General features: G+C 35.7%; 1 protein-coding gene across 2 annotated transcripts in view; it reads left to right on the plus strand.

Annotated features, from left to right (window-relative positions):
* Nucleotides 1-15,286: 15,286 nt before the first annotated feature.
* The window catches only part of LOC141656532 (putative disease resistance protein RGA1), a 35,104-nt gene continuing 23,698 nt past the window's right edge, over nucleotides 15,287-26,692 (plus strand). The window contains exons 1-2 of one of the 2 annotated variants that reach the window (XM_074463467.1): nucleotides 15,287-18,937; nucleotides 19,033-19,098. In XM_074463467.1, the coding sequence (XP_074319568.1) occupies nucleotides 15,541-18,903 (3,363 nt within the window). In that variant the 5' untranslated portion in view covers nucleotides 15,287-15,540 and the 3' untranslated portion in view covers nucleotides 18,904-18,937; nucleotides 19,033-19,098. Of the gene's footprint in view, nucleotides 18,938-19,032; nucleotides 19,099-26,692 lie in introns of those variants that run through there. The other variant, XR_012548522.1, reaches the window with a different exon arrangement.

Below are 26,692 nucleotides of genomic sequence, written 5' to 3' on the forward strand. Positions count from 1 at the left end.
AGAAATACTTATGAGAAATATAATTTTTTTTAATAAACCCACAATTTTGAGGAATCCAAAAAATTTTAAATCCATATAATTTACGTCTTTTAGGATTTTGAACAGTACTAGATTTCAACTTTTTTTTTCCATTTTCTAACTTTTTTTTCATAATTTTATATAATTACTTAATTATGGTCAATAAGTTAATGAATTAATTAATACTCCCTCCTAGTCTCTATTTTCTTCCCTTTGTTGGTGGGCACGAGTATTAAGATGAGGAATAAAATAAGAGTAAAATAGTTGAGTGGGTTTGGTGATAGGAGAGAGGTATGAATAATTATGAGTTAAATAATGAATTGTGAGGCCAAAACATTAAAGAAAGTAATAAAATATGGGTAAAAGAGTTGGGTGGCGTTTGGTGTTAGAAGAGAGATGTATGAATAAAATAAGAGTAAAAGTTTCCAAAACAAGAAAGAGAAAGAAAACCTGAATAATCCGTTTAAGGAAATAGGGAAGAAAATAGTGAATAGAAGGGAGTATATGAGTAAATTATCATTTAGGAAATATATATATAAGTAAGATGTTGGGATATTTTTGTAACATAAAAGCAAATGTTGGATTATTCTTGTTAAAATCAAAAGTTGGGTTATTTTCAGAATACTTGACAAACGTTGGGTTATACACAGCTTTTATTGCCGAGTTGAATAAAGGCGCGTTTGGTTCGCGTGTGGGTATGAGTTTGGAATCAGGAATTATAACTGGGTGGTATGAGTTTAGAACTTGATTCCTCGTACCATGTGTTTGTTTCAATTTTGGGTGGATGGTTAAACTGCCTCTCCCCCTTTTTTCTCTAAAAACACAAAAAAACCCTAGCCAAAAGATCAGCCGCCGCCTCGCCTGTCCACACACTCCGCCCTCCTTCCCCTATGCGATCGCCGGCGATGGGTCCTTCCCAAGGCCCTTCTCCGATGATCGATCACATCTCCTCCCCCTTTTGACCTGTTTTTTTGAGCTCACCCCTTTTGTTTTCATTGTTCTTCCTGTGCTACAACATCCACAACGATCGGTAATATCCGAGCTTCAAGGCGTTTCTCGGATCTGTCTTTGCAGGTTGTCGGGCTGATCAGTTGTTGTCGCCGCTTCTTTTAGGTTCCTACCCTTCCGACTCCTTGTCCTGTCACCGGTTACCTTGCATGCGTCCCAGGGGTGATCCCCCCATTTCCCCCACTCCTGGTAGGTCTTTTGTTTCCGGCTGTGAATCAGAATCTTAATGATTAATTGAGTTCGTCTGACCGGTGTTTCTCGTTGTGCCATCGTTCTGGTTTTGACCAGTCTTTTCTTTTTCTGTCGGTAGTTCCGACGTCTTTGGTCCGGTCTGATTTGTGACAGCTGTGTGTGGGCTGTTTTCGTGTTTTGTTTGTGGGGTCGGCTTGGGACCGAGTGGTGATCCCCCCATTTCCCCCACCTTTCGGTCCTTTGTCCTTGTTGTGTTGGTCTTGAGCATAGCTCAATGGGTCTGTTTGGGACTGATAGGTGATCCCCCCATTTCCCCCACCTTATCGGTCCCTTCTCGTGTGTCTTTTATGTCTTTGTTCCGGGTGTAATTCCGGAGCAGGATTGTGACCACTTGAGCTTGTAGAATGATGTCGTTGCTCGTCTCTTCCTTTCACTCTTTCCTGTAAAGATGAACAAACTGAGGGCTCGGCTTGGGGCCGAGCGTACTCACTCCGACGCTCAAGTCAGTAAACTTAGAGAGATAAGTTGTATGTTTAACTTGGCAAAGTATATTGTAGAGAGATAAGGGAGTTTTATACCAGATTTTCCAGTCTATTTCTCAATGAGAGATGTGGAGTATTTATAGACTTTCACCTTTTGTCACGTAGTGGCCAAGTGGCGAGCGGTGGAAAGATCTGTCTTACCCTCGGCCGAGGGACCCATGATGTGCCGGGCAGGGCTGGTTGACTCCATGCCGGGGGACCGGATGCGAGTATACGGATATGCCTCTCGACCGCTAGTTCCGAACCGAGACCCAGTGATGTAAGCCGACGAGGCTTTGTCGGTTAGGCCGTTTTTCTTTTGACTTGTTGTCTTTTAGCTTTGACCTTGGTCAATATGTTGACTTGGTCAGCGGGTGCAGAATATGCCCCATCAGTCTTTATAAGTTGGTTTTTGCATGTGAGGCGGTGGTCCTGGAAGGAGTCACTTGGTGAAATAGGTGTCCTTTTTTCATTTCTTGGTGCTTGCTGATATGTCGCCTCTTTCCGCGATTGTGTTTGTTGTGTCCGTTTTTTTTAGGTTGGGGTGAGGTCATGGTGGATGAGTCTCCCTTTTGAGATGTGCCTGGTAGGGGAAGCTTTGGGATTTTGGCTGTGTTGTTGGTCAGGTCTGTTGGGAAATGTGTCCTCAACAATAGTGCGATCACATGATTTAAATATCATTATTAAATCTCATTTTAAGAATACATGTGGGATGTAATATTTTACAAGTCAACTGGTCCACACATATCGGTAATGATTGGTTGACTAGAGTTTGACATTCTCGTCGTGCGACGGTGGTGATCGATTGATCCCCTTAGGTCATACCTATAGGAAATACTCTTAATTGATTATTTAATTAATCGTATACCGATACGAGTTAATTAAATTGCTTAAAATTGACGGATAATTTTGTGAGTATAATTTACGTATCTCATTGTAAATATGATTAAATGAGACACGGTCTAAGTAATCGAATTGTTTTATTACTTAGATGAAATTATTGTTTTGAGTAAACAATTGAAATGGAATGAATAAATTATTATAAATACAGAATGTTGTAGTTTATAATTTGGAAACATTTTTGGTACAAGTAATTACGAATTACTAGTCGATTTTGTAAATGACATATTTTATGAGTATGTTGATTTTTAATATGTTAAAAATACATTACAAATTCACATGTCAAGTAACATGTCACATATGTCACACTTGACAAATGACAAAATAAAATGGACCTTCCATTTTATCTTGTATAAACCGAAAATTAGGAGTATTAGTGGAATAATTATGTTGATTATTTTAATAAGAGAAAACATAATTATTAAAGTCTAATCTCTAGCCATGCCCACCTATGCTTTTGAGAAGAGCAAAAACAAAAAGTATTGGGCATCCTACCCAAGCCAATTTTCGGCCAACCATACAAGAAAAGAAAAAGAGCTTTTTCTTTTCAATTTATTCATTCATCATTTTAACATATAACATTTTCTAGTGTAAGAAAGTGGAGAATCTCTACAATATATGAATTTTCTAGAGAAATAAAATCTCACATATACTCCCTCTTGACCGAGTGATTCAAGAGCCAAAAATACGATTTATTTTGTATCAATTTTATAGCAAAAACTAATATTATTACTAGATCTAAATAATATTGGTTATTAAGATGTATTCCTTGGGTATATGCTTTTGGGAGGGATTCTACCACTACTACAATTTAAGGCAAAGAGAACGCTCCTTCAAGAACGGTTGATAGCGGAACCGGTCTCTTTGATATTTTTAGTTTGGCGGGCATATAGGATTCCAATAGAGAACGGTTGTTTGCTCAAACCGTTCTCGTACATTAACAAAGAGAACGGTTAGGTTTGACCAACTGTCTTAAAATATAAAAGAGACCGGTTATATATCCAGAACCGCTCTCCTTGATAAAACAAAGAGCACGGTCCCTATCCTTAGCCGTTCTCTATAAATCCCTAAAGACCCCTATTTACACTTTATCCCAACTGATATAGTCATACAGTCATCCTTTCCTCTTACTGCCTTTCCTCCCTTTCCACCGCCACTACCCTCATCGCATCGTCGGTGGCCATTCATACAACCGCTTTCTCGTCGCCGCTCGTCAGTTGCCATCATCCCACCGCCTCTCTCCCGTCGCGCATATCTAAAGTCAAGAACAACTAATGCGCTAGGTATGGTGGTTCTGATAAATCATTCAATCTCTTTATGAATTAGAAACTGTATCCTCCCACCTCCAAAATCTCTCCGTCTCAATCTATGTAAAACCCCCAGAAATCCCCAATTTCATCCATCAACTGCAGCTGCACTGCAATTGCAAACCCTAGTTCATCTCGTTTCCCTTCCTTTTTCCCTCTTTTTTTTGTATTCCATCTTTAATTAGCTGATTGATTTATGTGTTTATGCTACTTTTCATCAAATCGTTTGAAAAATATCTTCAATCATGATTAATTTTACCATTTTTTTATTCAATTTGTTTACTAAGAATGTTATGAATTTCGTTTTCTGAGACATTGCGTTTGCCAGTACCCTGTGACAAATTTGACGACTACCTAGCTGTCTCTTGGAATATGTGGATTGGTTCCGCTGCTTTCTAAGCCCTACCTTCGTGAATCTTGGTATTTTTCTCCAGTCAATTGAAGTCTTTTTCTTTAATCTTTTCTATCTATGCTCTTTCTCAATTATTACAACTTCATTGTGTTTTATTTCATGGGTTTTGCTTATTTTGTCTATTACTGCTGTCTTTTTGCTAGTTTTTCCTGTAAGTTCTAATGGATTCTTGTCGTATTTGGGTGAAAAATACCAATTCTTGTTTCATCATTGTTTTCTATGGTTCTAAACTCAACAAACCTTTGAATAATTTGTCTTAAGGGGTGTTATTTGTGGTTTGCGAATGGTGTGATTGTTTTCAAAAAACCTTCGAATAATTTTGAAGTCACAACCAACTAAAAAACTGATCATTCCTTTGCATTCGTTAAGCGTTTCATTTCCGAACCTGCGGATTTGTATCTTTCAAAGTTGTCTGCTTTAATCCTAATCAATTACTCTTTTTTTGAAGTCGACTGCAGACTTGAAGCCATGGCTCTCTCCCTCAAACGTTACACTAAATCACGACCAGATTTCAACAGCGGTTTATATCATTTATTGACAGAAAGGTGTTTACTTTAATTTATTCAACAATTTAGTTTTGTAATTGCAGTCTCTTGCAGTAATTTAACAGCGGTCTATATCATTTAGTAATGTTTTATTATGTAGATCACAGTTAATCTTGCAATGTAGATGAATAAAAGTTGATCTATGTTGCCTTTCTTCATGTTCTGTTGTCAGTTATTTTCTATGTTTAACGCTCAATCTTGTGTTACTAAACTTGCTTTGCTGGACTGCATAATATATTCCATGTAAAAGTTGACATCTCTTAAGGCATTAGTTCTACATATATCTCATTTCGTAGTTGAAAATCTCTCATTTCCTACATTTTCCCCCAAATCTTTAGTCTTCAGCTCTTCAATCTTTATATCTTTTCATTTTTTGTTGGTTGACGGATTTAATTACTCAAACTCGTTTATATGGTTCGAATTTTACAATCCTCTTATACAGAAAGATGTCTCCCTTATTTGTGATGTAAGTAAACTCTCTAGAATGCATGATGCTAATGAATACACCCTAAACCTGAACGGTGTTTCTTTTTCTGCCAATCAGATGGTTCGGTCATGGCACATCATTGGACGTCTTGGTTGCTGTAATTCACTGAATATGAAGGTAATAGTTCTATTCAAAATATAGAAATCCATCTCTCCAGGTAATAGTGTAATACTATTGAACTTTAATTTGGGATTCTGAAAAACTAAGGTGGAAATCCACGGGTTTCAGAAAAGTTGAGCATTTAGGAAAGACAGATATTTTTTTTTTTGCATGCCATGAATTATTCCTTTATGCGTTAACATCATTGGCGCGGGCTTGGGATCGGATTTGACCGAACTTTAGATCAATTTTGACAGAGCTGATCCCGAGGTTTCTACAAACTGTCTTAGATCATCTACTGCCGCGTGTAAGACCTGATCGACTAGCAGTGTTGGTCATCTCCACTCCCTCAAAACCATTCCAAAATATTCATGAGGGATATACTCATCTTATGTAAATTTCATTGCTTCTAATGCTTGTCATTGTGAACATCTCACAGGAGTCATTTAATAATTTAATTGTCATATTAGAATGTATAGGTACTTGATCAATCCAAACATGAAAATAGTAAGATGTTTTGGGACGGAATACGGTGTTGAAGAGCTGTCTGAGGCAATAGTTAAAGAGCTGAAGAGAAGTGCGCGTTAATTGATGCAAGTGCCGAGTATGATATGCACCTCAAGTAAGAGATTGAGACGTAATAGGCATTTATTGTTGAGCAGTTATAGTCTAAATGTTGATTCATCAACTATATTTCATAATACGAGTGTAAACTTTACGAATCTAACCCGTCATTGATTTTAGACAAATTTTGCATGTAGTAAGCTTTGAACATGTGAGCATGGTAGCTTTGAACACGAGATTCCTGCTATAGAAACTGATGCAAGCTTCGTTTTTCTACAGATGATGATTACAATTTTTTGAAGTTCGATTTATTTGCACTATGATGCGACTAAGTGATGAGGACTGAAGGATTTTTATTTATGTTTTTCACATGATAGCGTATCTTCGATATTTGTAGGCTCTTAACAACATGATACGATTTTGTATTTTGTTTCAATAGAATTTGTCTTAATGGTTCAAATTAAATCGGAAAGTTTTTCTTGTGTAAAAATTGCTAGAGTTTCTGAATTGTAACAGGTTTAATTCTTATGAGCTATACGATTCAATCGTGTAGGGTTACAATAAAATAGAAATGTTTTTTTGAAAAAAATAACAGGATCAAAGAGAACGGTTAGTACCATCACAACTGTTCTCTTTAAAAAGGTAGAACTAAGGCGCCAAAAAATCTAAAACTCTAACAAAGAGAACTGCCTTATTAAAGAGACTGGTTCTTATATGCAACCGTTCTCTTTGATATATCAAAGAGAACGGTTCTAAAAGGCAACCGTTCTGATTGTTGTTACAAAGAGACCGGGTTGACTTGATTTCAACCGTTCTCTTAGATCAAAGAGAACGCTTGGCCACAGGACGGTCCAAACTACGTATAAGAACGATTACCAACCGTTCTCTTTGATCATTTTTGTAGTAGTGTACATTTGAATCCTTGTTCTTCCATTTGGAGAGCTCAAGAACAAAAGAGAAGGAGATCTCTTTTGTGCCCATATAAACCGAAATACCCATTGTAAGAATATGATTTCTTCTCTATTTTGTTTATTTGTTTGCATGCATAAAATCCATATTTAATTTTATGACAAATTAATTAAGACATATATGAGTATGTTAGTGTATATAGATCTACATTTCCTTCAAGGTCGGATGCGGTGGTTTCCGCTACTTGTTGATGCTTGTTTTTTGTTTACCTTATTTATTGTTTTTCCAAATAAAACCGTTTACTGGCTTTATCATCCTAGCTTCATGGATATTTGGGGTGTTTTGTCCTCTTATTCATGGGTTGTTTGCCTTAGGGTGTCTTTCATTGCTTTCGGGTTGTGTTGTGTCCATCTCTCTCTGGCCTTCAGAGATGGTTTTGGCCAAGAGACTGTTCAAGTGGCTTACCCTTTTGCCACCTACCTCTTTACTCACTTGTCTTGGTTACGAGGCTCTTGTTCGCAAGGATTTTCTTCAAAGTGTATGAGTCTTTTCTCCTCTAGGGGCAGACTTTCGTGGTCTGCTTTCCGCTTTTCCTTTCTACGTCCTTGTGGCGTAAGTGCATTTTGCTCCTTCCCGATGGATCAAGGGGCTTGTTGGTTTCTGGATTATGTGTATCATAGCCTATGAGATGAATCTCCGAGACACATTTTTGTGTTTTGTTGCAGGTATTTCTCCAAAGCTCAATCCGTTAAGAAGAGTAAAGATTTGTTCGATCATCTGGCTAGCTCTATTCATCCCTTCAAGAATGCTGAGGATGTTGAAGTTGATCTTTGTGTTCAGTCATCTGTACGCCATCAACACACTTTTGTTACCCGTTGTAGTTACTTTGTTATATTAGTTTACGGTTTTACTAAAATAAGTGCATTTGACCATATGAGTCAAATGCCACCTATATAAGAACTTACTTTACCGCTGCCAAAAAAAAAAATGGGTGGATGGGGTTAAACTTCATCAAAGTTAAAAAATCTAAAATATAACATTAAAAATAATTATTTTTTATATTGAAAAATCTTGAAAATGAGGGTTTGATCAAATAAATGTAAAAAAAAAAAAAATCATTAAAATGTTCTATGTAAGTTTTTTTCATGGATTTTGGTTTTTATTATTTGATGTCAATGAGTATCAATCTCATACCCAAACAAACATCTAGTATAAGTTTGACTCATTCCAAACGCATACATCGTACAATTATGAGTTGAAACAAATACCCCCTAAGAAAAAAAAAAAATAAAAGAAAATTTGTGAGATGTCTTAATTGAAGAAGGTTAGATATTTAATTGATTGCCCTTTTAAAAGTGAGTGAACTGGAAAAATGGAATTATTTTCTCAAAATCACATGAATTGTATTTTTCTAGGAGTTCTCAATTACTCCATAATTGAGGAGTCCAACTCCCGGAGGCCAATAGGTTTTGGGGAATTCACCTGAATTGTCTAGTTATGTGTTTTGTAAAGTCATGGAAAATTATTTCTCGTATGTCAACCAAACGACGCCTTATAAGTATGATTTACTGAAGAGGAACAGTTTATAGCCCTCTTCGTCCGATCATTTCTTTACCTTTGTTTTTGGTACAAAGATAAGAAAAGATGAGGGAGTCAATTATTGGATGACAAGTAGACCCATAAATATGGAGACCGAATTGTTCATCAAAGGCATCCCCTAAGTAGAAAAAGGTAAATAATTGAGTGAAGCACCCAATATAAAAGAATAGTTTAGCTTGTCTCCATTCGTCAGTTTAATTTAATTTAATATTTTTTTTAATGAAAGTTTCAATTCAAAAGAACATGATTTTGACAAAATTTGCTAGGAATTGAGTTAAATATGGCAATGAAACTTGGTATATCCGTTTTTATATAAGACGATTTACACAAATATCATGACCCAGTTATGTAGAAAGATATAGTAATTTCTAAATATAAGCTGTGTTACAAACTTCATATAAAAGATCGTTTTAAACAATACTTTGTATAAATTGTGTTACAAACTTCTTGTATAAAACCGTCTCATTTAACAGTACCGTTTTATTCGCCTATTCAACTAAATGAAATGCTACATTTAACAATATGCTCCTTTCGTTTCAATATAAAGGGATGCGTTTTGTAAAAGGTGAAAAGGCATCGTAAATTATAAAAAACTCGTGTTTTAGGGGAAGTATTGAAAGGCAACTAAAACTACAATTAGTCTCACTTTAAACGAGTATATCCGTTTAAAGTGTAGACGGGTTAAATATGTCACCACTTACATAATAAGATAAAGTGGTGACATCTCACTTATTGTTTGTCTTATTATGAAAGTGGTGTAATATTTAATCCGTCTATAACTTTAGACGGACAATATTCGTCTATAGTGAGAATTTGTGCTAAAATTAATCAATTGAATTGTTTGGTACGTTAGCTGATTAGTTGGTATGAATGACGTAACATTTGCTACGTCAAAACACACGAAATATTTGAGAAAAAAATTGACGCTGCTGCGGTATTACGGAGTATTTACGCAAAACTAATCAATTGAATTGTTTGGTACGTTAGCTGATTAGTTGGCAACTAAAACTACAATTAGTCTCTTTCTTGTGCTATTTATTACGGAGTCGTATTTCTCACGTATCATCTTATGAGCGTCTTATGAGTCAATATACTCTTCATTTTCTAAGTAGAAAGAAAAGGTTCATTTCCTTTAGCGGTACAAATCGCTTTTGACAACATCAAACGATTATAAATTATGCATAGAAAAAAAGGAAAGTGTTAGGCGACACTGGGTGTTACGGTAACACCCTAATTAAAAAAAATATATATATATATATCCATTTTCAATTTTGCGCCAAATTATAAAGGTTATAAATGCATTTACTGTACTTGATACATAGAGGGAGGAAGCATTCCATTTAAAAATTTGTACTCCCTCCTATTCTACATAACTCTCCCCTTTCATGGAGGGCACGAGAATTAAGGGAAGGAAATATTATATGATAAAGTATTGGAGTGGGGTAGGAGATTGGAGAGAGGGAAGATATTGTGTGATTAAAATAAGTATTGTTGTGGGGTAAGGTGATTAAAATAAGGATTGTTGTGGGATAAAGTGATTAGAATAAGATAAAGTATGAGTATTGTGGGGTATTGTTGTGAGATGAGGTGATTAAAATAAGTATAAATGTTTGCCAAATAAGGAAATAGGGAGAGTATTGTGAATAGACGAAAAAGGAAATAAGGAGAGTTATTTAGAATATGAGGGAGTATAATGAATCTCCGTGATTTCTTTAACTAATATCAATTAATAAACATGAAAAATCTAGATTTGTGATTTGAAGAAAAAAAGGTAAAGCATGATTGAAGATTAGAAGAAACAAATCCAAATTTATTACTGCTTAAAAATACGGGAGGAATATTGCATTGATTGATAAACATGAAAAATAGTTCAAATTTTGATGTTTGCGTTAGTTTGCTGATTCAAAGACCCAACATTGCTTTAATAGGGTTTATCTTATTTGATTCTCATGGTCGTGAAACTTGCTATCTATAATCCCGGATTGAGTATAGAAAACAATATACTCTGTATGATATATGATTTCACAATCTATTCTTATGAAATAATCGCTATAAAGTCGATTCATTTTTGCAATGATTCTGATTTACTAATTCAAGATGAATATGATATGAAGCATATTAAAATTCATTGAAATTTGTCTTTGTCGGGTCGTTTTCGTAGAAAAACAAGGTGATGAAAGTCTATAAACTTCGCTTTTCTTGGAGTATATAGGAATTTCTCCGCAAATGTTGAAGCAATTATAGATTTTGGTCGTTTGCTTAATTTACCACACAATTGATTGATCATTTGATCCGCCACGACCACCGTCAGCCACCACTCAACAACCATGAACTACGATTATAGGAAGCGGTTTTGGTCGTGTTTCTAGTGATACTACCCTCTGATTATTGAATAATATTTTTCCCTCCTATTCATTTCAATAGAATTTTACATTTTTTTATTAATTAGGGAGTACTTTGTTTATTTTAGATTTTGGGTTTTCACGACATAATTTTCAACTCAATGTAAATGTTATATATTGAAAAATTAATATAATGTTGCAAACAAAAATTCTACTCCGTACTTCATTTTTGGAATATAAACAACTTTCTTCTACATTAATTTTCAACTCAGTGTATTAGTTATATATTGAAAAATTAATATAATGTTGCAAACAAAAATTCTACTCCGTACATCATTTTTGGGATATAAACAACTCTCTTCTACGTGATCAAACATCTTTTAAATTGTAGTATCTCTACTCGTTGAGGCTTGAACTAGACCAGCCTAGTCCAATCAATCCGTACAGTTGAGCTCAACTATTAGCAGCCAGCAGGTCGTTGAGTACACCACTAGCCCACGTCGACCCGTCAAATATCTGGGCCGATTCAAGGCCCAAGACATAGGGCTCAGCTTATTAAAAAAAACAAAACAAATATAGGTATAACAAGCCGAGTTAGCCAAGGCAGTTCATGCAACCCGGGTGCCCACGGCCCTAGACGGGCAGGTTCAGGGCTTGACCAGAGCAATCTCGCCCGCCTCGAGTTAGCCCGACCAGTGCCGGGTCTAGCGTGACCCATACCGGGCCATACTTGAAGAAACATAAGATTTAAAAGGACTCGAGCTATTATGCCTTTACCGATATCCACAATCACAAATTCTCATTGAAGACATGACATTTCCGTCACAAGCTGAAGACGGATACCATTTTACCTCACAAAGTACCCACTTTTTCTCTCTCTGCAACACTATTCATGTGGTCCCCTTTCTCCACTAACCCATTTTGTTACCATTTTATCTCACAAAATATCCGTCACAAATGGTAACCCGTCACAAGGGAGACCAATTGATCCACAATATATCTAGGACAAACTTAATCCATTGACGGAGTTGTCCCGTCTCTCTTGATTTTGGGTCACTCCTCTTAAATCAAACTAGATGGCTTGATTTTTCTTCTTGAACAAAACTCATAATTACATCTCTCCCTTTCCAATCAAACCCCATCATCTTCTCCATCACAATTTCAAAAGCCATCACCTTTAATTCTTCTCCCCACCATCATCTTCAGAATATGATACACACCCTTTCTGTCTCATCTATCACCTTTTTTTTTTAAGCTCTCTAATGTTATGAATTTTACTAACCAATGACTATTGTGTGAGACAGTCTTATACCCTAAGACGCCCCGTTATGTAAAATACAACTCATTGATTAGCATTATGAATATTGTTTTATAAAAATGAACCGTCTCACGGTGTAAGATCATCGTATTCTATAATTTATGTTAACCAAACTATCCCTTCACCATTTAAAAACAAACCACCATTTTAGTGTAAGTATATGATAATTTTACCATTTTCAAAAAATGTAAATGGAATATATGTTTTCGAGAAATAAAATAATACGAGTACGATAAACTATGATTAAAATCAACATATAATTTTGTTCATGGTATTAGAAATTTTGATTGTTGTGCTTCCTCGGATATTAAGTGTCTCATATTTTCTTACAACTACTCCCTCCGTACCACACCAAAGGTAACACTTACTATAAACGGACGTACCACACCAAAGGTAACATTCCTTATTTGGCCCACAACATTACCAAATTATCCTTATAAACATTTGATATTTACACAAAATGTCATTACATACCCCACCTACCAACCCACAATTAAACACCCAATTACATACCCCACCTATTTATTCCCTCTTTACCCTTATTTTTTCCACTTTTTCTTAAATACCCCATTTTTCCCTACGTTACCTTTGGTGTGGTACGGAGGGAGTATAAGAGATAATTATCGTTAGCCGTCAAGGCCTCCGCCTATTATTTGGAATAGGACCTCAACATTACATTGGCCGCCCCTGCTAGGCAGTGCTAGCACCACAAACTTAAAGCAAAAGTCTCTCCTTCACTAAGTTGTCTCTCTTGATTCAAAGTGTCTCATTATAGACGGGGATATCCGTTTATAGCTATAGACGGGCCAAATATTCATGCACTTGCAAAACGGGCCAAATGTCACCAGTACCATTTCCATGTGATAAACTACCTGTTGTAGCTTAGGAAATGACACTGGTGACATTTGGCGTTAAGGTGTTAACATTTGGCCCATTTTGCTTAAAGTGGATGAACATTTGACCCGTCTATAGCTATAAACGAATATGCGCCGTCTATAATGAGAATTTGTGCTCTTGCTTTTGTCTCTCCTTTTAAATCAAACTAGATGGCTTGATTTTTCTCCTTGAACAAAACTCATAATTAATTAATTACATCTCCCCCTTTCCCATCAAACCCCATCATCTTCTCCATCACATCTCCGTCACCTTCAATTCTTCTCCCCACCATTATCTTGAGAATATGATAACCACTGTATGTGGTCTAAAACACTCGAGTGGGCCTGATTGGGCCAGCTTGAAGCCTGCCACTATCATTCATACCTACGCACCCTTTTTTGTTGCTTTGGTAATCATCCGGTCCGTCATTTTAATCTTAAGTGTAAAACGGGTTAAATTTTACCCATACAGATAGATGAGACAAAAATTACCACTCCTTTGACATTCTGTTTTTGGTCTCATCTATCTATCTATCTAACCTGTTTCTTGTTTAAGACCGGATATATCCGTTTTAAATAAAAATTTATAATCTTTATTTCTCTTGCATTTTATTTTCTTCTTTCTTTAATTTGTATTCAATTTAGAATAACAATCAACCCACCCTAATTTGATCTATAAAATCTGATTAAAAGTCCACCTAAAACCTCTACTTAATGTGACATGGAAATGTGTCATGACAGACTAAATGTGACATGATAAATATGACATAACAAATTAAAATTAACTCAAGCGTTTCTAAATCTATAAAACCTACTTAAAGTATTATTATTATTATTATTATTATTATTATTATTATTATTATTATTATTATTACTATTACTATTATTCATATTCCTATTATTATCTATACAATTTACTTAAAAGGCTACTTGAAACATTTAATTTTTTTTTTTCACTTGACTCACTTAATTTGTAGTGATTATTTAATTTGATTATTGACTACATAACAACTTTGCTTTTATACAATCTTATTAAAAAAAAAACAACAAACTATTATATGTCTACATGCATTGATAAACTTTGTGTGCCTTTATATTCTAAGGTCCATTTAATTGGATTTAAATGTTTAATGCTTAGTATTCATTTCATGAAAAAGAGGAATAGTCTTAACTGAAGTTAGTCTCCTCTAATCCTTATCTTCTTATAAAATGCTCACTATTCCATGAATTTTCCTCCTCTTTGGTTTGTTTTTCCCTCCTTTATTTTAATATGTTTTTTTTTGTATTTGTTTTTAGTATTTTATTGATGGTTTAGTCTTACCATTATGTGATCAATAATATATGTTAAGGATTAATAAGATTTCCAGATCTAATAAATCGTTGACCGAGTTAGCGACTTTCAAAGTCAAGTCTACGTTAACACACTTTCATTTTCAACAACTAAAAATTTAATTTTCACCTATTTTAGTCATTTCTTTATTTTTATTTATGTAAATAAAACACCGTTTATTATGACGATAAAATCGTTTGTAAATTACGAGAGAAGTAAGTGTACATCTAATAATAATATGGAGAGGAATGAGATAGAGTTTGCTGTGGCCTGTGGGATAATTCATATGGGGTAAAATGGGTATGGTTTTAAATTGTATTATGTTACGGAGCGAGTGTTCCATTGTTTTTTCGGATCATGAAACCTATGTCAGATCCCAATTTATAATCTAATCCATATATGCTTATTATTTCGTCTAAATATATAAATCTACTAAAATTTCATGACATTACGACATAACAATTTAATGTGTATTATATTTTGAAATATATGTTTTAAATTATTAGTATATAAACTATCATATTGTCACAATATTGAACATTTTTAATCACGCTCACTTATATGATTCTATATATGCTCTTATATGCAATAATGACGTTTATTATTACGATCCATGCATTTTTTGCACGGGTTTAAAACTAATAGGACAATTAATGATAGGTTAGTGGAAATTTAATGGTATATCAAATTTTAGTTTTCTCTTATTAATTCTTTTGAGCTTTGGTATAGCAATTGCCACACCTAACACCTTGGACATACATGGGTCCGCCCCTAATTATTTGCAACGGTGTTGAATAGACCTTGACAAAGTCGTCGAAGACTTTGTAGGAATATATATTACACAAATTCTCACTTTACATGGACACTATCCGTCTAAAGTTGTAGACAGGTCAAATATCACACTATTTTTATAATAAGACAAACAACAGGTGAGATGTCACCACTTTGTCTTGTTACGTAAGTGATGACATATTTGATCCGTTTACACTTTAGACGGATATACCCGTCTAAAAGTGAGACTAATTGTAAATATTAGAAAGTGCTGAAATACTGTAACAACAGTAGTTGTTAGCATTACTCTCACTTGTTTGTTTACTGAATTAATTATTACTCCATGGCTTTTGGGACAGTGTTATCTGTAGCTCAAACCCTCTTTGCCGCGCTACAATGTTCACAGATCAAAGAAATGTGGCCTATGTTCGGTTACAAATCCGAGCTTATGAAACTCCAACAAACCGTGTCCACTATTAAAGCAGTTCTAATAGATGCCGAAACTAAGAAAGTGTTGTCCCATGAGGCACAACTCTATATTGAGGAGCTTAAGGAAGCGGTTTTTGATGCCGATGATCTGTTTGACGAGTTTGTCACCCTTGCGGAGCAAAATCGTCTGACAATCGAGGGTGGCAAGTTATCCAAAAAGGTTCGTCTTTTCTTTTGCCGTTTTAAGCATCTTTGTTTAGGAAAAATGTCGCAGACAAGACTTCAGAAGGTTAGCCATAAACTCGATGCTATTTCGAGTAATCATCGCAAGTTTGGTTTTAGTAATGAGAGTGATCAGAGTAGCAAGCGTAGAAGGGAAGACAGTTGCTCCCATGTCTACGCTGCTGATATTATTGGAAGGGAGGTTGATGTCGAGAATATTGTAAGCATACTGCTAAACTCTGATGTCGAAGAAGATGTTTCTTTTCTTTCTATTGTGGGAGTCGGAGGTCTAGGAAAAACCGCACTTGCCCAACTTTTATTTAATGATGAAAGGGTTTCGAGTGCTTTTTCAGTGAAATTATGGACTTGTGTCGCTGATCATGATCACGAGACAGAACAACTGGACTTTGTAAGTATTCTAGCTAATGTTCTAGAGTCGGCTACTGGTAGGAGGCCGCAATTAGGGTGTTCGTTGGATAGTGTACAGAAAAGACTTAGGGCACATCTTGCAGGAAAAAGGTTTATTCTTGTGTTGGATGATGTATGGAATGAAAATCGCGATGAATGGGTTAAGTTAGCTGGATACTTGACTGGAGGTCGAAGAGGGAGTTGGGTTTTGGTCACTACAAGATCTAAAGAGACGGGTAGAGTAATAGGAAATGGTCGTACTTATGAGTTGCAAGGTCTGTCTAAAGAAAACTCGTGGAAATTATTTCAGAGGACGGCCTTTGGACAAGGAACCCTTCCAGATGAGTTTGTCCGAATTGGCCAAGATATTGTGGAAGGGTGTGCTAATGTCCCTCTCGCTGTAAGAGTGGTCGGAAGTCTTTTATATGGCCAACGCAAGTCTAAGTGGGTATCATTTCAACAGAACGGACTGGCAAATGTTAGCGGTTTTGAGAATAATGACATCATGCCTATATTGAAGTTGAGTTATAATTATCTCAAGTCTCCGTTAAAGAGTTGTTTTAGCTATTGTGCGCTCTTCCCCAAGGACTTTGAGATAGATAAGGAGACGTTGATGGGTCTTTGGATGGCACAAGGATATATCACTCCGTCAGAGAGTGGTTATAGCATAGAAGATGTAGCTGAACATTACTTCTTCATTCTGCTACGTAGATGTTTTTTCCAAGATGTTAAAAAAGATGAATATGGTGAGATCGTATCTTGTAAAGTACATGATCTCATGCACGATATTGCTAAGGAAGTATCCGCGAAGGAGATATGTGAAGTAAATCCCAACACTGAGAAGAATCTGAAAGTTAGCAAAGCAATTCGCCATTTTGCTGTGCGAGGACACAAATTCATGAATAACTTTTCCGTCAGGACTCATATTCGGACATATTTCCAAGTTAGCAAGGTTGGTGGCATGATACACGTCGAAAAATTACTAGCAAACTGCCCTTCCCTACGGACATTGGATTTGAGGAGCGCAGGAGTTGTGATTTTACCGAACTCAATAGGCATGTTGGTTCATCTGAGGTATTTGGATCTTTCATTTAATCCAAAACTGAAATTGCTTCCAAAATCAATCACAAAACTGCTCAATTTGCAGACTTTAAATTTGCTCGGGTGTAGAGGCTTGAAAGTATTGCCGAAAGATTTGAGTAAGCTGGTTAAGCTTAGGGTATTTGATGTTAAAGACTGTTTTTTGCCTCTGTACATGCCTTCGAACTTTGGCAGATTGACCTGTCTTCAGAAGCTAGATAGGTTTGGAATGGGTGACCTAAATCCAAACGGAAAGAAACGCTTTGCTGAACTTGAAGATTTAAAAGCTCTGGTTAACCTGAAAGGAAGTCTCGGACTGCAAATTCGTTTACACCCAAGTGCACCTTATATTGCTAAGGGCGGAGCATATTTGAGTACGTTGGAACACCTCAGTGGGGTCGAGATTTGGTATTTACGTACTAATATCCCTGAGGAAGTCATGGACAAGGAAGCCATAATTGAGTATGAGGAGGCCACAGTCGAGTACGAGGAGGCCATTTTGGAAGACCTACAACCACATTCTAATCTCAAGTATTTAAGGCTTGTTGAGTACAATGGTAGGAAATTGCCGAGTTGGGCATGGGAGCATAACTTGGCAAGTTTTCTTCCTAATCTTATTAGGGTTGAATTCAAAGAGTGTATGGGATTGCATTACCTTCCCTGGCTCGGGTTGCTGCAGTCTCTGAAATTTCTCCGACTTGAAATATTGCCAAATTTGGAGTACCTGACTAATTCAATCCCTGAGTCAGATATGGAAACAGTTTCTCTGTTTCCTTGCCTTGAACATCTTTATTTGGAAAACTTGCCGAGGTTGAAAGGATGGTGGCCAAGAACAAATGCAGGGGAGGGCGATTGTGAAGTATCGTCCTCCCCTTGTCTTCCTCAACTCAAAGGATTGTGGATATATGAGTGTCCGGGAATGGCAACTATTCCCCTATGTCCTCGCGTGGAGGACCTCAGAATCTACGATGCTGACAGAAGTCTAGAGCTGAAAACACTAGATAGAGATATGTCTAAAACTTGTCCTAGGGAAATGAGAGTGACGACAGGAAATGTTGAATTGCTGAAATTAGTACCAGTAGGAAATTTCCAGTGTCTGAAGGAGATGAGAATCGAGTCGGACTATAAGCTCAAGAGTTTGTCAGAAGTCGAGGACTTGTTCAAAACCTGCTTGTCCTCCCTTCAATGCCTAGAAATTTGGAGATGCCCGAAACTCAGGAGTTTATTTGGAGGGTTGGAGCATCTGACAGGCTTGCAGAAGTTACATATACGCAAGAGTGCTGGTCTGCTAAACAACGATGATAATGGTGGCGTACCATGGGGCAACCTTGCTCCCACACTTCAATCATTGAAGCTGGAGGATCTTCCACATCTGGTAAATCTTCCTAATGAGATGCAGCACTTGACCTCGCTCGAGTCTCTTTTGATTGTTGATTGCAAGGGGTTATTGTCAGTGCCGGACTGGATGCCTAACCTCACATCACTCCAGAAACTCGAGGTCAGGCGTGGTTGTACGGAACTGAAGGGAAGATGTACACAGCTCACTGGCACATCCCTGACATTTTAATCGAAAAGTAATAAAGGCACTGTCCTCATTGGTAGTAATCACTCGGCTTTTACTATACTTCCTCCGATTCATTTGTTTCTTATGATCATTTGACTAAAATATTCCTCACAAAATCATAAAAATGATAAGAACCAAATGAATCGGAGGGAGTATTTGTTTGTATTTAATTTATATTCCATAGAATCGGTATTTGTATCTCAGTATGCCATTTTATTGTGACTGATAAACATTTTTTATGTTACAGAGGATAATGAAATTATTGCCAATGAGTTACTATCAATTATGCACGAAACTCGAACATCTGTATTTTTTTTGTACCTCTACTGAAATTCCGACTTTTTTTGTCTGTCACTTTTTTATGACATTTTGGTAACTGCTTAGTTTTCATCCTTAGTCATGACAAGCATTACCAAACTTTTCTTGCGTGTATCCATGCCCTTTTGTTTCCCGAATGTGTCTGTTAGTCGTTACTCGAGATTCAATGATCTTCTGTAAACTTTACACTTCTCTGAATTAGCTTCTGTACATCCACATAGCAAGGTGCAAACATTCTGCAGTAATGAAGAAAATGATTAATGTTCTGATCATGGATTTCTTCACTGGTTTGTAATTTTTACGTCTCTGCTCACATTCTTGAAGCTTATTGCATCAGTAATTCCGACTACTGATTAATATTAAACAGTGAATTTCGATTAGGAAAGCAATCCTTGACGACAGGTAAGTAATAAATTAAGGAGGAGTAATAAATTGGTGATTCAGAAAAAAGGAGGCAAATGCAGTAATAAATTCTCATGATAATAAGATTTGCTAAATTGGTGATTCAGAAATCAGAACTCATAGTTTCTCGGTTTTGTTGCTCCAGTGCTCCTTGACCGCAAGGATTGTGCAGGGACGTCTTTGATTCAAGCGTACTTAAACATGCTGCTGAAGGTCCGAAGACCCCAGCAAATTGCAAACATGGCGTATTATAAATTCACCAACGCTATGTAAACCTCAAGAAAAATAGGATAAAATGAGCCAAGCAAATACGAAAGGTATTGGAAAAATAGGATAAAATGAGCCAAGCAAATTGCAAACATGGCGTATTTATACTCTCCCGCCTGCTAAATTTCTTTTGTTTAATTGACATTATTTTTCATAATTTATTTACTCTATTTTATCACAATGCGCCAAGTGATGAAATTATTCTGGTGTACAAGCGTAAAACAGCTGTGAATACAATAGACACGGCATCAAGCAAATAGGAAAGGTATTGGAAAACCGAGATAATTAAGTGCAAGAGTAAACAGAAAGGTGACTTTTATTACTGAATCGGATAGTTACACGCCGAGAAGAAGAAAAAGGTGTAACTAAAATAAAAACTAAATCTTTCATAATCAAATTTCAACTTCTAAATAGGTTAAAATACAAAAACTATCAACATCTTCATAATTGTATACGATAGTAATGATGCGGTGTAATGATAATGCCTTTACAAAAACTATCAACATCTTCATAGACTATGAATAATAAAATAGTATAATACATGATAATCGCCACTTCTACATCCTCTTCGCCTCATCAAACTCCCATTTCTTCACATAAGAACTAATCATAACATTCTTCTACGAGTCCAAAACAGGAGCTAAATCCCAACACCAACGTCACAATCGTGCTGTCTTAGCGAAGATTCATCCGCTGAACTTTCTTCAGTAGCCTAAATTAACAAACATGAGGCTTTTGCAATCTCCACCTGAAAACACATGAATCCTTATTCATTTATTTTAATGTGTTTTCAGGTGGAGATTGCAAATGCCTTATGTTTGTTAATTTAGGCTACTGAAGAAAGTTCAGCGGATGAATCGTCGCAAAGACAGTCACAATTGTCGTTGGTGTTGAGATTTAGCTCCTATTTTGGACTCATGTATTATAGGCAATAACAAATAGCGAGGATAGCCATGGAGCGCATATCGAACCGATCTCTGAGATTTAAGGGAATTTGGAGATTTGGAACAGTAATTAAAAGAAGAGAAATCGGAGATTATTGAAACAAGAATGTTGAGGACTCTAGGGTTTTGACTTTTGAGGTAAATTTATAGGAAAAGTAGATCTAAAATTAGGTCATTAGAACTCGAATATTGCTGTAAAACGGGCCTAATTAAGCGGGATATCTCATAAAATAAAAATAAAATATATATCCAAATTTTCAGCCAAGTAAAATCCCACTTAAAAAGGGAAGTTTACATTATTTTGTTCAAAGATATCTTCCTAAAATATCTCCTAATATAACCACCCACTAACAATTAATCAATTATTTAATATTTAATAAAAAATAATCTACAATATAAAAAAGATTAACTATCCATAAATAAAATATTTACAAAATATAAGAAGTTTCAAAGTTGAAAATATCTTAACAAAATTATTTAATTGCGAGATTATAGGCGTTCAAACTTGAAAACAAAATCTCGGTTTTATTAGGTAATTAATTTTAATTTAAGAAACATAATAACTATCAACTAATGCACTATATAGATATGTGAACTTTCCTAGCACAATTGGCCAACACTAATTTCGCAAACTAGCACCCGCGAAATTAATTAACCATGTATAGTAAACCATATTAGTTAAATTACTAATCTACCCTTAAGTGCATCAATTCCTAATTAACTAGAGTTTGACCCATGGCATCTTGCTATTGGTTGTGTGTACCAATCTTTGGTACACAACTAGTTTTACTCCCATGCAAAAAAAATGCACGGGTCGATTTTAAATTATAATATACTGGCCTTATATGAATATTAATTAGATATAATATTTATTTTATCAACAATTAAATAAAAAAAATATGAATTGAAATTAAATTAGAGAATTGACATTGAATTAAATTAAAATGTAGTAAAAAAAAATTATTCAAACAGAGAATTTGTTGGAAATTTTAATTAATTGTGTTAAAGATCATGGGTAAGCCCCGTATTAAAAAATTACCTTTTTACCCCTAAAATTAACGGCCAATCACAATTCTCCAAAAAACCTGGCTTTTATACTATGTAGATGTGTATCCGTAGCCTTTTCGAAAAATCTCTAAACCTACTTTTTCATTTCCCAACCTTATAACCTCTCAAACTAATTAGTCTTTTCTATTATAGATGATAATTTGAATCTGAAACATGTATTTTAATTAGGTAATTGCAAATTATTTATCAAAGTAATGTTTATGTCTCATCATCATTTGCTGAGATATAGAAGTATAAGCGGTAAAACGGTGCTCCATCCGTTCGTTTTTATGCAGTTCTTCGTCATGCAGTTTGCACTGATGTTACGCTCTAAAAACAATTTACAAGGTGACTACACACATTTACCATGTACCAAGTTGTTCCCAATAGATTTTCATCAATAAATCTCAAGCGTAAAATAGTTACAATCTACAAGGCGACTACATATTTACCATGTACTGAGTTATTCTTAATAGGTTTTCATCAATAAAAATCTCAAGCATAAAATAGTTACAATTGAGTTGTTCCCAATAGATTTTCATCAATAAATCTCGAGCGTAAAATAGTTACAATTTACAAGGCGACTACACATTTACCATGTACTGAGTTTTCAATAGATTTCATCAATAAATCTCAAAATGTAAAATAGTTTGTTTACAAGATTTTCATTCAAATTAATCAAACTGCTTGATTAATTATCACAAGAGTACTTTTACCCACTACAGGTGTAATTTTGATGTGTTGGTGAGTTTTTGGGGATATTTTTTTTTTTTTTTTTTTAATCAGTGTAATATAATTGGGTGGTAGGTTGGAGAAAAAAAAAATAAGAGGGGTAAAATAGCCAAAAGTAAAAGTGTAAACTTGAGATTCAATGATGTTTGTAAACTTTACACTTCTCTGCATTGCAAGCTTCTGTACATCCAATGATCCAAGCAGCAAGGTGCAAACATACTGCAGAAATGAAGAAAATCATTAATGTTCTGATCATGAATTTTTTTTCACGGGTTTTTAGGTCTCTGTTTACATTTCTGAAATTTACATCAGTAATTCCGACTATAAAGGGCAAAGAGCAGCCCGGTGCAGGATGGCGTACCTGCAAGGCGAGGGTTCGAGGAAGGGTGCCACCATAAGGGTATAATAGGGGTAAGCCTTCCCTTGCCATTTTGGCAAGAGGCCGCTCCAAGGATTCTGACTGCTTAATATTTAGACATGATTTCTATTTGGGAAGCAATCCTTGACGATTGGTAAGTACACTGGTTGAGTTTGTTTATGAATTATGAACAAACTGTGGAATTGAGGGCTTCTTGACTGTTAGAACACATTGGATTGATGATGCCAAATCCCTTTGTTATTTGATTGTTTGCTCTTAGTTGAAATAATTAGTGATTGAAGCAATCAAATGGACTTTCAACAATGATTCAAGATGATCAAGCTAATCAAGGAAGTCAAGACAATGATATTTTCCAAGCCTTAGTCGATATATGTAAGAGTAAGTGTAACATTCTCATTTAAGTCAAGTAATGGCAAAACCATGCAACAAAGATTGTTTGATCTTGTGGTTTCTGGTACTATCATACGGAGGAGGAATTTCGACCAAATGTTTTAAAGTGTCAAAACTTTGCAAACTTTAAACCTTAAACATTTGAATTTTCAAAAGCTTGAAAATAATCTGAAATTTTGGAGTCACAAGCCCACTTGTCTAAGCCTCTAGATTTGTGCAAACACTTTTTACTAAAATGGCAAAAAAGACTTGTCAAACTTCTAAAGTAAGAAAACCTTTTTGCCATTTTGGTAAATTGTCACATGTTGAGTGTAGAAGCTTAAGTTTTCTGATTTCTTAAGCCCCAAGCCTATAGTCTAACACTTACCATCACTCAAAGCTATCATTTTAATATTGGATTTAATCTTTCTAAGTTGTACTTACCTAAGACTAAATCCACTATAAATAGAGTGTCTTAGTCACATTTATTTCTTAAGACTTCCAAAACATTTATTGTAAAAACCTTGCAAATCATTTGTGCATTCAAAGCTTTGTTCTTCAAGCATTTGCAAAACGTTTTTCTGATTTTAAGTCTTCAAAATTGTTTTCGAAAAAGCTGTAAAACCTCCAAGTATCAGTTCGCTGTACTGTGACATAATGAGTTTGTTCCATGATTCTCGTGTTAGATCTTCATTGTAATCTCCATGTTCATTTAAGTGAACTCTTGAGATTCAAGATTCTGTAACACCTTGAGATAGAACCCATAAACTCTTGAAGCGGAGTAGCTTTAAGTTTGAGTGCAACCGGAGTAGGTTGGCGAGTTATTTTCATTGTAATGGGTTTAGTAAGTTTGAGTAAATTTCTAAACAAGCAATAAAATAACGGTTGGACGTAGGCCTCGGAGTAGAGGCTAAACCAATTTTTTAAATGTCGTTTGTTTGTTCATTTACTTTTACGTTCTTCCACTTTGCTATTTCTCGCATGTACCTAATCAAGCTCGTGTCACGTCACCTATCTTTGTGACATAGAATCTTGCTGTACCTTCTTGTGAACTTACATTCAATTAAGTTTCTCAAGTCTTGTACTTCTTTATTCTTAGCTTAAAGTAACTAATTAACTAAGTTAAGGATAAAATTTTTAAAAGGTACACCTAATTCACCCCCTCCCCCTCTTAGGTGTTAATCGTTCTTAACTCTTCAATTGGTATCAGAGCCTCGTGCTCTTGATATTGGTTAAATCCAAAGAGTTGATCCTATTGTTATGGACGATTCAAAACACACTAAGTATCCCATTTTCAAGGGAGAAAACTATGGCTGGTGGAAACATCGCATGGAGCACTATGTCAAAAGTGCGGACTATGAATGTTGGTTAATCATTCAAAAGGGTCCCCTCAAAATCGAAGTGACTAATGCTGATGGCACTAGCTCCTTGAAAATTGAGGATAAGTATGTTGAGGCCGACTATAAGAAAATCGAGAAAAACTCTAAGGCCATGTCCATTCTTCAATATGGGATCGGTAACCAAGAGATTAATCGTATATCTCTGGATGTGCTTCGCCAAAGAGATTTGGGACACCCTAAGCCTTGCTTATGAGGGAACGTCACAAGTCAAGAAATACCGTATTGATCTTCTCATGCAACAATATGAGATGTTCAATATGGAACGAGATGAGTCAATTAATAGTTTGTCTTCACGTTTTTCTAGTATTGTCAATGACCTTAAGAGTTTAGGTAGGAGTTTTCAATCCAAGGATTTAGTCCGTAAAATCCTTCGTAGCCTAACTGAAAAGTGGCAACCGAAGGTTACGGCTATTGAGGAAGCTAAGGACCTTTCATTGCTCACCCTTGATGAACTTATGGGCTCACTTATGGCTCATGAGTTAACTCTCATGAAGCGTTCTAGTGAAAGCTCTAAAGGGAAAGGACTCACTCTTAATGCTCTCTCAAGTGATGAGGAGGATGAAGATGATGAGTTTGCAATGTTCACTAAAAACATTGTTGGCATGATCAATGGTCGAAACTCTCAAAGGTATAGCAACAACTCTAGTAAACGCCGTTTTCCTAAGAGAAGATCTAACTCCACTATTGGTTGCTTTAAGTGTGGCGACAAAGGTCACCAAATCAAGGAATGCCCAAAGTGGAACGATATCAAATCTAAGGAAAAACGTGACTTTGCAAAACGTGATTACAAAAACAAAGTAATGACTGCTATTTGGGGCATCGATTCAAGAGGACGATGTCCTTGAGGATGAATTAGACGCCAAACTTAGCATCTCGACCAGTTCCTCAAAAATTGTTTCCAAATCATCAAAGAAAGAAGACATCAAGTGTCTTATGGCTCACTCCGCAGATTCAGACTCTGATTCAGACCATGAGGTAATTAAGCTCAAGAAAAAGGTTCGATCTTTCTCTAAAGACAAAGTTTGTCTCCTCCTAGATCAATTCATAGATAAATGACGTGTCCAAACTAATAAGTTGGAAGCTATGCAAATCGAAATTGAGGACATAGCTGAGGAAAATGTAGTCCTAAAAGAAAGTCTAAATGAAAATGATCAACCTAGTTCCATGTTGAGTCTTGAGAAAGAAATCAAAAAGCTTCGAAAACAAAACTTGTTTTTAGCCAACAAAATTGATGAAACCGGTGCAACAGATCCCTGCACTGTTGCATCCAGTTCTAACAAAGGAAATGTGTCATCATTAACTCGAGAACGTGACCAACTTTTGATTGACTTAGCTACTCGTAACAACGAAAAAGACGATCTTGTTAAAATTGCTGAAATGTTAAATGATGAGTCTAGTCATGTCAAAAGTGCCTTAGAACGAGCTCAAAAATCAAATGATGACCTTCTTGCTCAAATTGAGATGTTAAAAGAGTGAACAGGACTCATGCCACAGAGGTCTCTAGTGTGGCATCTGAGTCGAGAAAAGAAGTAGATACTCTCACAAAATTAGTGTCTTCTTTAACTAAGGAACGTGACACTCTTCTAGCTGACCTCAAATTATGTCAAAGGGATAATAAACAATTGGAACAAATTGGGATGTTACTTAGTGACGAAGCAAGACTTGCAAAACAAGCTTTCGACAATTTAGGTAAATTGAATCTTAATCATCTTGCTAAAATTGAAACATTGACTAAAGAGCTAGATGAGGCTAAGATGTTCTACTTAAAATGGGAAGGAAGTCAGAATGTTTTGGAGTTTCTCTTGAAACAATCACAAGAATATGAAAAATTTGCAAAGAATGCTGGACTTGGTTTCAAATGCAACAGTAGCACACACTGTTGCACTCGAAACCAGGATCCAAGTCAAACTGACTTCTGAAGAAGAAAGTATGCT

The sequence above is a fragment of the Silene latifolia genome, chromosome 5 (assembly GCF_048544455.1).
Source record: "Silene latifolia isolate original U9 population chromosome 5, ASM4854445v1, whole genome shotgun sequence".
NCBI lineage: Eukaryota > Viridiplantae > Streptophyta > Magnoliopsida > Caryophyllales > Caryophyllaceae > Silene > Silene latifolia.